The sequence below is a fragment of the Ornithodoros turicata genome, chromosome 1 (genome assembly GCF_037126465.1).
Source record: "Ornithodoros turicata isolate Travis chromosome 1, ASM3712646v1, whole genome shotgun sequence".
Taxonomy (NCBI): Eukaryota; Metazoa; Arthropoda; class Arachnida; order Ixodida; family Argasidae; genus Ornithodoros; species Ornithodoros turicata.
The window spans coordinates 90,065,165-90,079,566 of NC_088201.1; the positions used below are offsets into that span (position 1 = coordinate 90,065,165).

The window sequence follows — 14,402 nt, forward strand, 5'->3', positions numbered from 1 at the left end:
CTTGATGTCTTGAATAAACGGGAAAAAAATATATGTTGAAGCCATCGGTGAGTTAGGAGAAACAAACGCTTTCCGAATTCTCTGCTCTGCGCGGTTCGGGAAATAGGAGGGGAGGAAAAAACTGCCTCTCATAAGAGGACGTCGTCGCGAGCGGGTTTGAGCGTTCGCTACAAGGCCATTTCTTGTCGCATTATAGTAATTGCTTGATCTGGCTTTAGACCACTTAGGCCACAATAGGATCCTTCGTTGGCAGTGCTGTACCGTTTTTGTTTGTCTGCAAAAAAATATCAAAGTTGACTCAAAGTGCCGAAAAACACCATATTCAATGCAGCTTTCCGGACGATGTACAAAACGGATTAGACTGAGCTTTATGCCGTTTAATTGGTCATTCATAGGGCTATCGAATGATGTATAATTTGTTGCTCTACTCTGTAAGGAATGTAAGCGATACCTCTTTTAGTAGCACCATACCACCGAAAATGACGAATTTCGGAAGCCTTTATCTAAAAAACCCCACCAAAAACTTTCCTCGAAAATTTTATATGTTGTAGGCGGTTCCTTAGACTATGCACAGAAGCAAAATCAAAATTCGGACTTGATCGGTAGACGCACTGTGAATTTTTTGCCAGCCCTATATGCGGAGCGCATTCAAGCGGAGGCACCTTGTCCCGCGTGTTGCAAATTTTTTTCCAAAAGGACTTTCAACTTCTGTCTTCATATAAAAAGTAACTGCTGTCATTTGAAACAGTTCTGAGGTTTCAAGGTTTCCTTTTCAAGGTTCTGCGCGTTTGCGTTCGTAACAATGGTGTAATCGCTGAATCTAGATTTTGGAGCAACCAGATGTGCTCGCATTTCTTGCGGGATGTCACACATGCATTGCAAATGCTGGGAACCCATGAAGAACAGAATGATTTTACATCTTTGTAGGAGGTATATCTGTTCAGGGTTATTCTAAACAAGCATATTTACTGTACACATTATGGCAGGAGGGACGCATTGACTTCCAGTATTCTTTGAAACATTTCCTTTCCTACGCCCCATGACCTCGGACAGGGGAAATTGCACTGAGGAAAATGTTGTTGTGTACTGTCATACGCACACACTCAAGACTAATTCATGGTGCCTTTTGTGAACCTTGCCGAAACAGCCCGACTGGCGCCGCTGTCCAATATGGTATTCGGTTCGACATGATGCGACCATGGGAAGGTCCTGATCGCATTTACTCCCTGAAGACACCTTGCACAAAGTTTCGCCTACACACAGAAGACGCTTCACTCACTTCTCGACTACAGAAGTGCACGGAGTGCCCTTACACAGATGTGCGACGACATCTGTATTACTGCAGTGTGTCGTCCTGGTATCACACCTACCTCAATGGCCTCTTCGTTGTACAGCGCTGATCGTGTGGATTTCGCTGACTACACAAGAAAAAAGTGCCATTGACAAAGAACTTTCGCTTTGCTTCGGAGATCGGCGTAGCTGCGATAAAGACTGTGGTTCCAGCAGATCAAGCCGAAGGCGTAACAGAAATGGGCCAGCTATGCAGAAGCTGCTTCAAGTACTTCACAGCAAAGGTGGCTGAATCACAACACGCAGCAATGTTGCCCACATTTGAAAGAAAATCTAACAAGAATCTGCCATCAAAAGTAACATTAAGGGAAGTGGCTTCCACAACGGCCTAAAGCAGTTCATGACACGATCACTCTCATCCACCCGGAATGCTCTGCATAACTTACGTTACCTTCTTACCTTCGTTATCTTGTCTTCTTCTCTGTCAAATTGTTGTTATTCTGTGTACTCTAAATATGCTTCGATATGATCACCGTGGACAAATATATCTCTTATAAAGACGCAAAAGTATTCTAAAGCATTCTGTTCTTCACAGGCTCCCAGCACTTGCAATGCATGTGTGTCATCCCGCAAAAAACGTGAGCACATATTGTTGCTCCACAATCTACATTCAGCGATTACAATACTATTATGAACGCAAGCGCTCAGAACGGTTTCAAATGATAGCAGTTACTTTTTATGTGAAGACAGAAGTTGAAAGTCCCTTTGGAAAATTCGATTTTGTAACACGCGGGACACGGTGCCACGGCTTGAATGCGCTCCCCGTATAGGGCTGGCAAAAAATTCACAGTGCGCCTACCGATCAAGTCCGACTTTTGATTTTTCTTCTGTGCAGAGTCTAAGGAACTCCCTACAACATATAAAATTTTCGAGGCAAGTTTTTGGTGGGGTTTTTTAGATAAAGGCTTCCGAAATTCGTCATTTTCTGGTGGTATGGTGTTACTGAAAGAGGTATCGCTTACGTTCCAGACAGATTAGAGCAACAAATTATACATCATTCGATAGCCCTATGAATGACAAATTAAACGGCATAAAGCTCAGTCTAATCCGTTTTGTACATCGTCCGGAAAGCTGCATTGAATATGGTGTTTTTCGGCACTTTGAGTCAACTTTGATATTTTTTGGCAGAGAAACAAAAACCGGTACAGCACTGCCAACGAAGGATCCTATTGTGCCCTAAGTGGTCTAAAGCCAGATCAAGAAATTTCTATAATGCGACAAGAAATAGCCTTGTAGCGAACGCTCAAACCCGCGCGCGACGACATCGTCTTATGAGAGGCAGTTTTTTCCTCCTCTCCTACCTACTGAACCGCGCAGCGCAGAAAATTCGGAAAGTGTTTATTTCTCCTAACTCACCGATGCCTTCAACATATATTTTTTTCCCGTTCATTCGAGACATCAAGTGTACCGGATTGTTCGATTTGAGATGGAACTAGCCTGCTGTAAGTGGTATTTTAAGCGATTCGTTTTTTGAGAGTGTGCGCTATCTGTGTGTTTCCGTCTTCTTGCCATCACTTTGGCGCTTTTAGTGGGATGCGGTACCAACAGTGCCAGTCTGACATTTTACCAAACAGGGTTTTTGTGCTTTTAAAGATCATATTTGTTGAAGCAAATCTATTGTTGAGAGGCTTAAAATGTTGAAAAAGTATCATCGCTTCTATGATTATGTAAAACGAATGGAATGCAAAGACACGCACATCTTATGACACTGCAACCGGCAGCACAATAACTTGGTCAGTTGTCGTTCTTCCAATGCAGGGTTCTATGCTTATTTTACAGTCAAACCTCGTTGTAGCGAACTCGGATGTTACGAATTTTCGGATATTGCGAAGTTTTATTTCATTTTGGCTGGTCACGCTTTAACTCTATGGAGATTCATTTTTTGTAACGAACCTCGCTACTCTCCGTTCTTAGAATTTTCGGTTAAAACGAAGGGGCCACGGCGAAAGAACACGCGCATTCCGTAGGATTTACGACGCGATAAGCGGCAAACAACGGTCATTTGGGCCACTCCGTGGATTACGTTTTCACTTCCAGTCGGTTCTGGGTCGTAAAAGGGGAGAGCGTGAGGCCAACGAACTCGGGAAGGCCGGGAGATCTTATTTGCTGCGCCCTGTGACCCTTGCCATCACCCCCGCCAATCGCCACGTGGCTACGTGCCATCACGTGATCGCCCTTGGCCACGGTGACCTTCCCTTCTCGATCTGCACGTTTCGCGTGGTCTCATTTACCCTTCGTCGCTTGGAGTTTGTACGTTCTTGTCTGATCTGCTTGCTACCGATCACTCAGCATGTCAAGAAAGCGGAAGGCTTTGTCCTTGGACATGAAGATGGAGATGCTTCGAGCCGTGGACGGCGGCATGCGGAAGAAGGACGTCGCGGAGAAATACGGCATCCCTGCGAACAGCCTCTCGACAATTCTAAAGGCGCGGGAGAACATCGAAAACAGCTTCTACGAGCAAGCAATGTGTGGCAGTCGCAAGAAGTTACGGAAGTGCTCGTTTCCGGACGTTGAAGAGGCGCTGCTTGCTTGGTTCAAGGATTTGAGAGCAAGGAATCTGCCTGTCTCAGGTGCCCTCCTGCAAAAAAAGGCGATGGACTTGGCTTTTCTGCTTGGCCACAAGGAAGAGGACTTCAGTGCAAGCAGTGGGTGGTTGCACAGGTTCAAGGCGCGCCATGAAATTACGTGTCATGTGGCGTCTGGTGAGTCATCTGCGGTTGACCGGGACAGTTGTGAAAAGTGGATGGAAAAGGTTGCACCCTTACTGCAAGAATACGACGAGAAGGACATATACAACGCTGATGAGACTGGACTGTTTTTTAAGCTGCTTCCGGAGCGATCGCTAGCTGTGAAAGGTGAGACTTGTCACGGCGGAAAAAGAAGCAAGGACCGTTTGACAGTGTTGTGTGCGGCCAACATGGATGGCTCTGACAAACGGAAGTTGGTCGTCATAGGCAAGTCAAAGAACCCACGCTGTTTTAAGGGGATCCAGCGGCTACCAGTCGAGTACTACGCCAACAAGAAAGCGTGGGTCACGTCACAGCTCTTTGAGCAGTGGGTGATCGCGTTTGACCGCGACATGCAGAGGCAACGCAGGCAAGTGCTATTGCTCTTGGACAACTGCGCAGCCCACAAAATTGCAACGCAGTTACGGGCTGTTCGGCTGCTCTTCCTTCCACCAAACGCGACGTCGCTGCTGCAGCCTCTCGACCAGGGTATAATTTGGTCCTTAAAGAGCTTGTACAGGAAACGTCTCGTCTCCAGGCTCGTGTTCGACATGGACCAGAAGAGGGTTCCAACAGCCATAACAGTGAGAACAGCGATAGAGATGCTATACGGAGCCTGGAACGATGTCACCGCGGCCACAGTCAAGAACTGCTTTGTAAAGGCTGGTTTCGCCCGTAACCTTCCAACGACACAGGAAGAAGCAAACCTGGAGCAGCCCGAGATGGACGCTTGGAGACGCCTTCACGTTCGACGATTTCGTGTCGGCTGACGACGCAGTCATGGTGGCGCCGGAACTGACCGACGACGATATCGTTGCCGGCGTTGGCACCAACGGTGTTGATACTGGCAGCGACGACGACGGCGGAGATGACGACGACGGTGCCCACGAAAGCCTGCAACCACCTCACGTGAGAAGCGAAGAAGCGCTAAATATGGTGCACGCGCTGAAGGACTTCGTATTGGCGCACCCGACAGCGTCGTCGGAAGCCGTTTGCGAAGCTTACCGCTGTGCCGACAGGATTGGGGAGTTTATTCTCGCACATTCGAGTGCCACGAAGCAGCAGAAAATAACCGACTTTTTCGCTGTTTGAAAGGATTATGTAAGTGCCTCAATAAATATGGCGTCCCCACTGCGGGCACTTCATTTCCATTTTCAATGGGGTTTCTTTGCATCATTCTTTTACAGCGAAGTTCGGGTATAACGAACCAATCTATAGTTCCCGTGGTACTTCGCTATAGCGAGGTTTGACTGTATATTGTTTCCTTCATTGGCAATTAATAATCATTGTATATCACAATGTGCGATTGCATTAAATGATGAATATTTGACAGTCGTTTAAAATGAAGGCTTAGATTGTGCTTCATTCTTTTTTACTTTCTTCATATTTAAACATGTTGTATTTCAAAAAGCACCTAGGAATGCCCAGAAATATATAATCTCTGTCGGCTTGTACTTTTTCCCCTTGAAATTTCTTAGCCTGTTATAGCAGAAGATTAGTACCGGAACACCACACTATGCGGGTGATCTTGGATCAGTCAGGGTATAATACTATTTTGCATAATCACAGCATAGCTGACTGATTACCTCTCTACATGTAACTGCCAATTACGCCATCTGATTAAGTTCATATTCACGGGTTAGCACTTAACCTAGGACTTTATGGCTTCGGAGCATTTGTCAAGAATGCTCGCTAAAGTTTTGCCAAAGAAGCAAGACACAGATACTAAACAGTGAAATGCAAAGTGATACAAATTAAATTGGCAATGTACTTGATGAGTACTTGAAGTACTTGGCCTAGTACTTTGTACTTTACTTGAAGTGCATTTGGAATTGGGTACTTTGTACTGTACCTGAAGTACTAATGATGCCAGGTACTTGGTACTTTACTTTAAGTATAATTTTTAGGTACTTCGCCCATCACTGGTCCCAACACTGTTCTCCAGAGTATGACCACCCGACAGTTTACGTTTATTGATTTTCTGATTGATTTTCATCTCGACCGCTTCGCCATCTGACGGAAAGGAGCTGAACCACAGTTTGTGTTTCAGCTCCTTTCCGTCAGATGGCGAAGCGGTCGAGCGCGGCGTTGGAGACGACATCAAACATGTGTAACTGAATGCAGACTAGCTCTCTGCGACGCCGCATTCAACCGTGTCGCTATCTGAGGAAAGTATCTGGAACACAGGTATAGCCGAATAGGCAGCGGCGGTTTGTTTGTTTTTTTATTGAAAAAGCAGTGGCATCCCTTTCTAAAAATATCACTGAAATAGAACGTATAAGATCTGGGGACTTGCTCATAAATCCATCTGTATCCAATAGACTGCATGAGGTGCTATCTTGTCGGCTCCGCTTGGGACACACATACTTAACACATGGATATCTCTTACGGGACGAAGACCCTCCTGAATGCAGTCACTGTGGGGAACAACTCTCAATCCTCCATATCCTCATTGTATGCCCAGCGTATTAGCATCTTCGTGAATGTCATTTTGTTTTATTCTATAGAAACTTTTTACCACTCCACCCGGAGCTTTTGCTGGGCGATGAAATTTTTATACCCTTTGAAAAGATCTCTATGCTTTTTTAGAGATACCGGGTTTTTAAAGGATCTGTGATTTTATTTACTATCCCAGCACTCAACACTGTTTTAGTAAATACACAAATTTTACCCAGATAAAACTTACACTAGTATTTGGCGCATTGTGACCTTGGTAGCTAATGCGCCAGAAAAACCCAAATCAAATCCAATTATTAGCTGGCTTTGTCACTGAAGCGCACGAGCCGTGAACCATATCACTTTAAGGGTATTCAACTTCGGCCTACCATCATTTTTATACAACTTGTTGTCTATTGTTTGGCTTAGGGCTTTCGGAATTTGCCCCAAAAGCACTTCAGTGTCTGAAATTACCAGAAATCGGAGGAAGCAGTTTGTGTTACACGTTATGGTACAGCTGAGGTATGGACCATAATTTGTTTTCAGTGGAAAAGTGCAATCTTGCTTCTCGATTTTCACAGGTTTTACCGGTCGACGAGAGAGTTCTGATCACTATACACAAGGAAACGCTTTCGTGCCAATCGTTATATTGATGTGTTTATTACACGTATTTCAATGTCAGAGATGACGGGAACCAGCAGTTTGATCATAATATCGGAGTTATCGTTACATCGAAGATCATAATAAACGGGCTTGACTGTACCCGAATCATATTTCCCATATTCCTCATTATAGCTATGAATGATTTCCAGTGTAGTACATACACCCGGCTCTAGGTGTTCTGTGCGCTGTTGTGTATGAAAAGTAGTATCTTTCTGGTGTCTCCATTGTCCGGGTAAGTTTAGAGCTCTGTGGGAATTTTGTTCAAACCTGTGGGATGCACTGTACGCACTGAAAACATGCAAAAACCTCAGTTCATCAGAGTTATACAATCTGGAGAAACCACAGTTTTTCAAAAGCAAGAAATGACTAAACCCGAACCAAAATTACTTACAGGCAATGAATGCGGACCCTTATCGAGGCCCTTGGGGAGGAGCGCAGTGCCGAGACTCTCCAGTGCAGACAACGCGGAACTGTGGGTGTGCGGAAGAGTGCAAAGCCGGGGAGCAGTATGCCGACCAAGTTGAGGATGTTTTACGACATTCCGTCTCTCAAAAGCGCATAGCGGCTTTCTTCGTTGAGAGTATACAGGTAGGGGAACTTCCTTATTTGAAGATCACAGTAACTAGGAGTTAAGAGGGATGCTAAATGGCGGCAAGCATCCAGAAATGGGTTTGGACACTTCAGGAGCCGCGGCACCCTTGAGTCTCTATGGGATTCCTCATACATTTTTAAAGTAGTATGGCACTGTGAAGAATTGTTCTGTTTGTGTGAAATATGTCTTGGCTAGTAGATTTCAGCGATCTCTAGTATTCTAGATTTTCAGTTTGGGCCTTAGAAACTTTCGTACAGAGCTCAGAAGATGACAGAACATTGTGTTTCGTGCTTTGTTAAATTTTTTTATCACTCATAAAATAATTGCACCTATACTGAGAAATCAGATCTCATTAAAGGCTAGAAACATGTGTCTAAAATCAATACATCCAACAATATTTTGTATACGTTGAGCAGTCTGACTCCTACACAGTATTTTGTCAGTTATAGTTAGCCAGCCAGACTCGCTAAAATTTTATTTAATGTTAGATGCAATGCGTAATATAGTCACATAAGAGGGCAGTAATTTAACCCCCCTGTCGTAGTTGGAGAAAGAAGGATGGGGGGGAGGGGGGTGCATCACCACCTTCACTAAGGGTCAGAAATAGAGGTGTGCGAATATTCGAAATTTCGAATACGAATCGAATATTTGCGATATTCGAATCGTATTCGTATTCGAAAATTTGATATTCGAAGTTTTCGGATATTTGTAAAAGTTCGAATGTTCGATTTTTTTTCGAATACCATAGCAGCTTATTACAAAGCTGTTGCGGGCTGCGCACTGGAATTTGTACGTTGCGGCGATGAGCATGCATAGTAGAACAGCTGCAAAGCGATGCGCGGAGCTTCCGAGATACGCTCATTTGCGAATGCGTCGCTGTACGTTCTGTAACCGAAACTAGTACGCAGTTGTGTGCAGCCGCCATTTCCGCCCCAGCGAAACCCGAGACCGCGCTGCGTTTCATGTGTAGTCAGCACAGTCGTGGCTTTAGTAGATTGCTGACAAACTCTGAACATTCGTATGAGGCCTACAGTTCGATGAAATTACGGTTAAATATCAAAATTTTGTTGACGTTGAGCTGAACACCGCTGTTCACCATCCCATTGGATGCACAGCCAAAACCTGAGTCTCTAATGCGTTTTTTCGGTCTCGATTTGTGGTTGTCAGCAGTACATAATAGAATCATGGTCGCGTGCGATGACGGCGATAATCGAGGAGTGGAACAAGCTGATATTTCGACATAGTTTCTCCAACTCCGGCGCTCTGCAACCGTATGAAAGTGCCAACTAGGACGACAATAATGCTGCAGTCATTTGAAACTGCACTAACTGTTGTTACGGCGACTCACGCATGTCGCCGTCGGCGCGACAAAGCCCTGCGCAGATTTTCGCCATGAAAAGAAAGGAGCGCTGAACACGAACGTCGCGGAAACAATCACTCGTGATGACTATACGGCCATACAACATCGTAAGCGTAACTTATTTAGTGACTCTAAACATCGTCAAGGATTGTAGTTTTGCTGCGCTATAATGCATGAGGCCATTCCAAACTATGCATTACCATCAGTAACGATGGTCTCACGCGTGAGAGCAGTGAAACCGTGCAGTTTCTCACCTTCACGACAAATGCGGAAGGCATTGTCAATGGAAGAAGAGACCACTTGCCACCTTCATTTTCCTTCTGAGATGCTCATCACTAAATCATCCCACATTCTGAACATGTCATTGATCTTTACTTCCATTCTGTCTGTTTCACCAACACTTTACAATGCCAACACAGAGGTTCACTGTTCATGAAATATTTTTGAAATGAGAGTTTTTTTTTTTTACGGTTTTCAGCTTGCCTCATGAGAACAGCACACTGTTTCATTGTAAAAATAATTTTACTGTATATGTGCGTATAAGCATGTATGCCGTATGCTAAGCCAATACATTAATACATATTCCTCATTAGCACTTGGGACATTTTTCTAAGGATCAGCAGAACGCTACTGTGAGCATGCTTGTTTTCGGGGCTTAATTAACTTAATTAACTCTTAGAAGCCTTTATCCTATGACGTGATATTCGATATTCGATTCGATATTCGAAGGACAATTTTGCAGATATTCGTATTGGATTCGTATTCGAAAATTTCGATATTCGCACACCTCTAGTCGGAAAGCATAGGTGAATGCTCATACACTCAAGTGCTACATACAGTGTCATTTTATTCTGAAATTATATCTGAGGCATTTTGTCGTAGTCACCAAGTAGTCACGTAGTCATTCAAGGAATAGAAAAATACTAGCATTTGGAAGAAAACAGTGTTGTACATAACACCGTTACAAGTAATGCCATTACAGTAATTGATACTTTTTTCGGTATTGGGAGTGCAGATCATGATACTGTATTGGAAAAGTACTTCCGTTACAAATTTACAGTAATGCTATCTCCATATCATTACCGATACTGATACTTTTTTAATGCTCCACCCTTCCCTCACCGACCATGTTTCTTACACGCCTATGGGCTTCATAATGGGAATTATACCAAACACATGTTCACTTTTTTTCTTGGAACTCTGAGGAAATAACTATGCTGTACTCAACAAAAGAGTCGCAACAAAAGAGAACAGATGCCAACTCCTGGACAGTGCTCTCTGGATTCCACTTCTAAGCTGTCATGTCGCACTGAGTCACACTCTCGTATGTATTGTGGTGTTGTAACTCCGGATAGGTTTCTTTGGTCGTTGGACTCCACAGTATGTGTGGGCCTGACACTAACAGAACTCTCGTATTGGCCTCTGTCAGCTGCCGGAGAGATCACGTTCTGTTAGGATGGCAGAAGAGGACTTTAAGAACCAGTATTGATAAAAGTCAAGCAAGGAGCTACAAAATAAATATGCTGCCCTTTTGCTGCAAAACTGTCTTCCCTTAACTTGTTACTACAAAAATGGGTGTTCACATAAACGAGATTTCTATGTTGCATCAACTTGGTATTTTCAACAAAAGTATTAGGTGAAGTATCGCGTTGCTATTTTTTAGTAATGGTAGCGGTACTCTGTTACTTTAAAAAAGAAGTATCGATATCAGTGTTTCGATACTTTTTACTCAAGTAACGGATATCGGTATCGCGATACCATATTTCGGTAACTGTTGCAACACTGGAAGAAAATCGCTGTATGCTGTCGTAGTTTACCACCTGGTTGTTGTTGCTTTTTATTAGAGGATAGCATTAATTGGTTCATTGGTTCATAACTCTGACACTCAATACTGATGGTACTGCTGCAGTTGTCTCCAGACTGTTTTCTCTGCTGCTCGGTGTTGAATTCGGTAGCTGTAGGAGCACAAGCCTGGACATTAAGAAAAAATTACAAGATGACGCAGGACACCACAATGAAAGAAAACACCTGAACATTTCAGTGTGCATTTGTATTGTAGCTTTTAGCTTTATGCGATCTGAAAATCGAGCACATTGGAGTGGTAGGCATGCTGGATCAATATTTTACCCTTTGTGCCACCCCGGGAAAAATCATTAATCGCAGTGGTTCTGACATTGATAAATGTCATTGTGCAGCACATTATGATTGAGCATCGTGGAGTAGAATTTTTTAATGTGTCACACAGGTTGCTGATGCATTTGCAGGGTGTTGGTGGAGCAGTACAGTTTCCAAAGAACTATCTGAAGAAGGTGTACAAGTTGGTTAGAGATCGAGGAGGACTCTGCATAGCCGATGAGGTAACAGATAATGCATTCATCTTATTTTACTTTTTAAAAAGAGAACAGTGCAATAATCGAATGTCTAACTAAAGCAAGAATTTCTGGTCTTACTTGCCAAGGGTAATTTTAGCACATATGAACTTTAGTGCAAGTTGTTTATGTGCAGAACTTAAAAGCCCTTCCTGTATAAGATATTTTGATGGAGTGCTGAAAAATTCGTCTCTCAACATCATTGGCATAACGACCTGAACCAGCCCAAACTTCAGCTGTTATGGGTGATATTGGTGCTATGCCCTGGTGCTGGGTGGAGGGTAGAGCAGCATTATGTGTGTAACTAAATACCGTATTTACTCCCATAATTTGTGTACTTTTTCTTCCTAAAAAGTTGGGGGGGGGTTGCAAATTGCACTGGAACATTCGTTGCAATATTCAACTGATGCAAGATTTCAAAATTTTAGTATGCCGGTCACATAGGCTCCCGGTAGAGCCGATATTGACATTATCAATAGTACATCCGAAAGCATGTTATGTTCGCCAACTTTGTCATGTTGTGCTTTAACGTTTGTCATAACATGTTTGTCCAGCATTTCTTTCCGCATTTTTGTTTCCTTCTCATTTCTTTATGGCCACAAATTTGGTATCCTAAATGCCCACCAAACCCCTGTCGCCATTCATTTCAATCAACCTAATCACGATTTTGAAACTGATCTGAAAATTATATTGTTACAATCGGGGTTCAGCACCAACATTAAACGTAAGAATAGAGAGTCCTGCTTAATTTCTCAATTCAAGTGTCTCGCACCAAATGGTCTAAGTTTTAGTCCTGGCTCGTTATACCAGCTTATGTAAATTTAATAGTTCTATGTCTATATTTATTTGTGTACCATTCTTGAATCTTCGCTTCAGTCATCGTCTGGCCCTCAGTTTCATAATGCTTAACCTTCCCTTTTGTCCATTCTTGGCCACTCGTTTCCCACACAACAACACCCTTTACTCTTCTTAAACTGTTAGAGGTCAGCACCTATCCGTCTGCCCAGCAATTCGTAGTACATAGACATGTGGTACCACATCGCCTTTCCCTTTCTTTGTACAACATTGTGTTTAGTCGTGTATATGTCTATACTATATACGTATACCTATGCGTGTCACCACTTCACTTTGTAGGTGAAGGAGCGTGGACTTCCACGCGAAAGCTTGTACAATTAAACCTAAACAAAAATCTTCGGTGTCTCTTTCTGTATTTTGTTTATCTCATTTTTAGAGCTAAACTAGGGGTGCTCAAATTATGCAATGGAACAAAATATGCAAGTAAATACAGCATTGCAAAACTAATTAACTTTACTGTATAGTGTGCTATGAGCCACATGTAGTGTGTACTAAATGCAGGTGGAGCTTTCAGGATATCGATAAGTTCAAACTTGGACTTCAAGTAAAAAAAAAAAGTGAAATTTTTAGAGGTTCAACTCTGGGCCATCACGCAGGGTCCCATTTCTGCTATAGAAAAATCTAGGAGCAATTTATCAGTGTATGGTGTCCCAAAATCCATGAGAAAATGTTGAGTAACACGTGCCAGTTATGCTGCATTGTGGTGAAGTACATGTGCCAAGTTTCAGTGTAGATGCTTAAGACTGTAGGTGCAGCAAGATATTCGAAGCCCTCTGAATATGGAAAGCACTGCCGGTGCATCCAGCCCTCATTCAGAGCGACTCTTCAGTTTGAGCTGCTAAGTGTATCGTACTTTGAGGTGAATGTGCAGAATATCATGTGGCGCTCATAACTGTGGATTAGTCGCCACCTTGTCAGGCCTTGTACTTTTCAGCACCCCTCAACTTAAGTACGAAAATTCTTGGATTTTGAGTATCATAAATTCCCATGTATTAGCCGTACCACGGATAAGCTGTGGGCTGCTCCGTTTGCCCTTCTGACAAACTTACATAAGCCGCACCTTCAGATAAGCTATGGCTGGTACGCCGAAATTATGTCATGCTAAACATGACAGATGTACCCACACGAACCACAAGTGAAACGCACTTTTAATTTTATAAACAGATTTCTTGTAGGCACTCCCGTGTGTCAATATGCAGTACTGTTATCACACTTACTGTCCTTCTGCTATGTAGACAGGCATGCACCATCATTGCCTCCAGGCAGAGGATCATTTAGACACTTCTTAAAAGTGCCTTGTACCGCATCACTGGAAATATTTTTTTATGCAGATTCTACCCAGTCGCAAACTTGAGCATACGTTGTGTGATGGGTTAGTCCGACGGCCGGGAAACTTCTGTCGCCGCTTTGCATCCAAAATTCCCATTCCTTACTATAGCTGTGCTGGCGTGCTGGCTTGCCTTTTTAGCAAAATTGCTGGGATGTATTCATGATATTGTCAAAAAAGACTGGCATTTGAGCTAACAGATTCTTAAACATGATTACATGAGTCAGAACAGAGGAAGGGGAAGGCATTCCATAGGGTGCTTCTAATCATCCCAGGGGACCACTGACCTTACTAGACGAAGAATAAAGGTGAAAGAAGGAGGTCAGTTGCCCTTAGAAATCCCATGGGTCATGTACAAAAGGGTTCGTTTTTGCTAGCTGGTATGGGAAGAAATTGCCAGATAAAAATTTTGATCAGATAAGCAACAGTGGTGTACAAGCCGCACTGTAGCATCCAAAAACATTTTATAACACACAAGCCGTGGCTTTTTATAATGTGCGCAATTGTAGAAAGTTGCACAGAGTTGCAGTGCATCACTGTTTTGCATGACATGTCTCGAAGGCTATTTAATTTAATTTCAGACTTTATAAATTCACACATCTTATTTCAGGTGCAAACAGGTTTCGGTAGACTAGGGGATGGATATTGGGGCTTTGAAATGCACGGAGTTGTACCAGACATTGGTGAGACAGTTTTGTGTTCTCTAACCATATTTACTTGCGTA

General features: G+C 43.2%; 1 protein-coding gene across 1 annotated transcript in view; it reads left to right on the forward strand.

The window, feature by feature from the left end:
* LOC135378455 (alanine--glyoxylate aminotransferase 2, mitochondrial-like) overlaps window positions 1-14,402 on the forward strand; it is a 69,980-nt gene that overhangs the window by 31,268 nt on the left and 24,310 nt on the right. Inside the window, exons 7-9 of the mRNA XM_064611500.1 lie at window positions 7,569-7,763; window positions 11,392-11,484; window positions 14,289-14,361. Of these exons, the coding sequence (XP_064467570.1) occupies window positions 7,569-7,763; window positions 11,392-11,484; window positions 14,289-14,361 (361 nt within the window). The remainder of the gene's footprint in view (window positions 1-7,568; window positions 7,764-11,391; window positions 11,485-14,288; window positions 14,362-14,402) is intronic.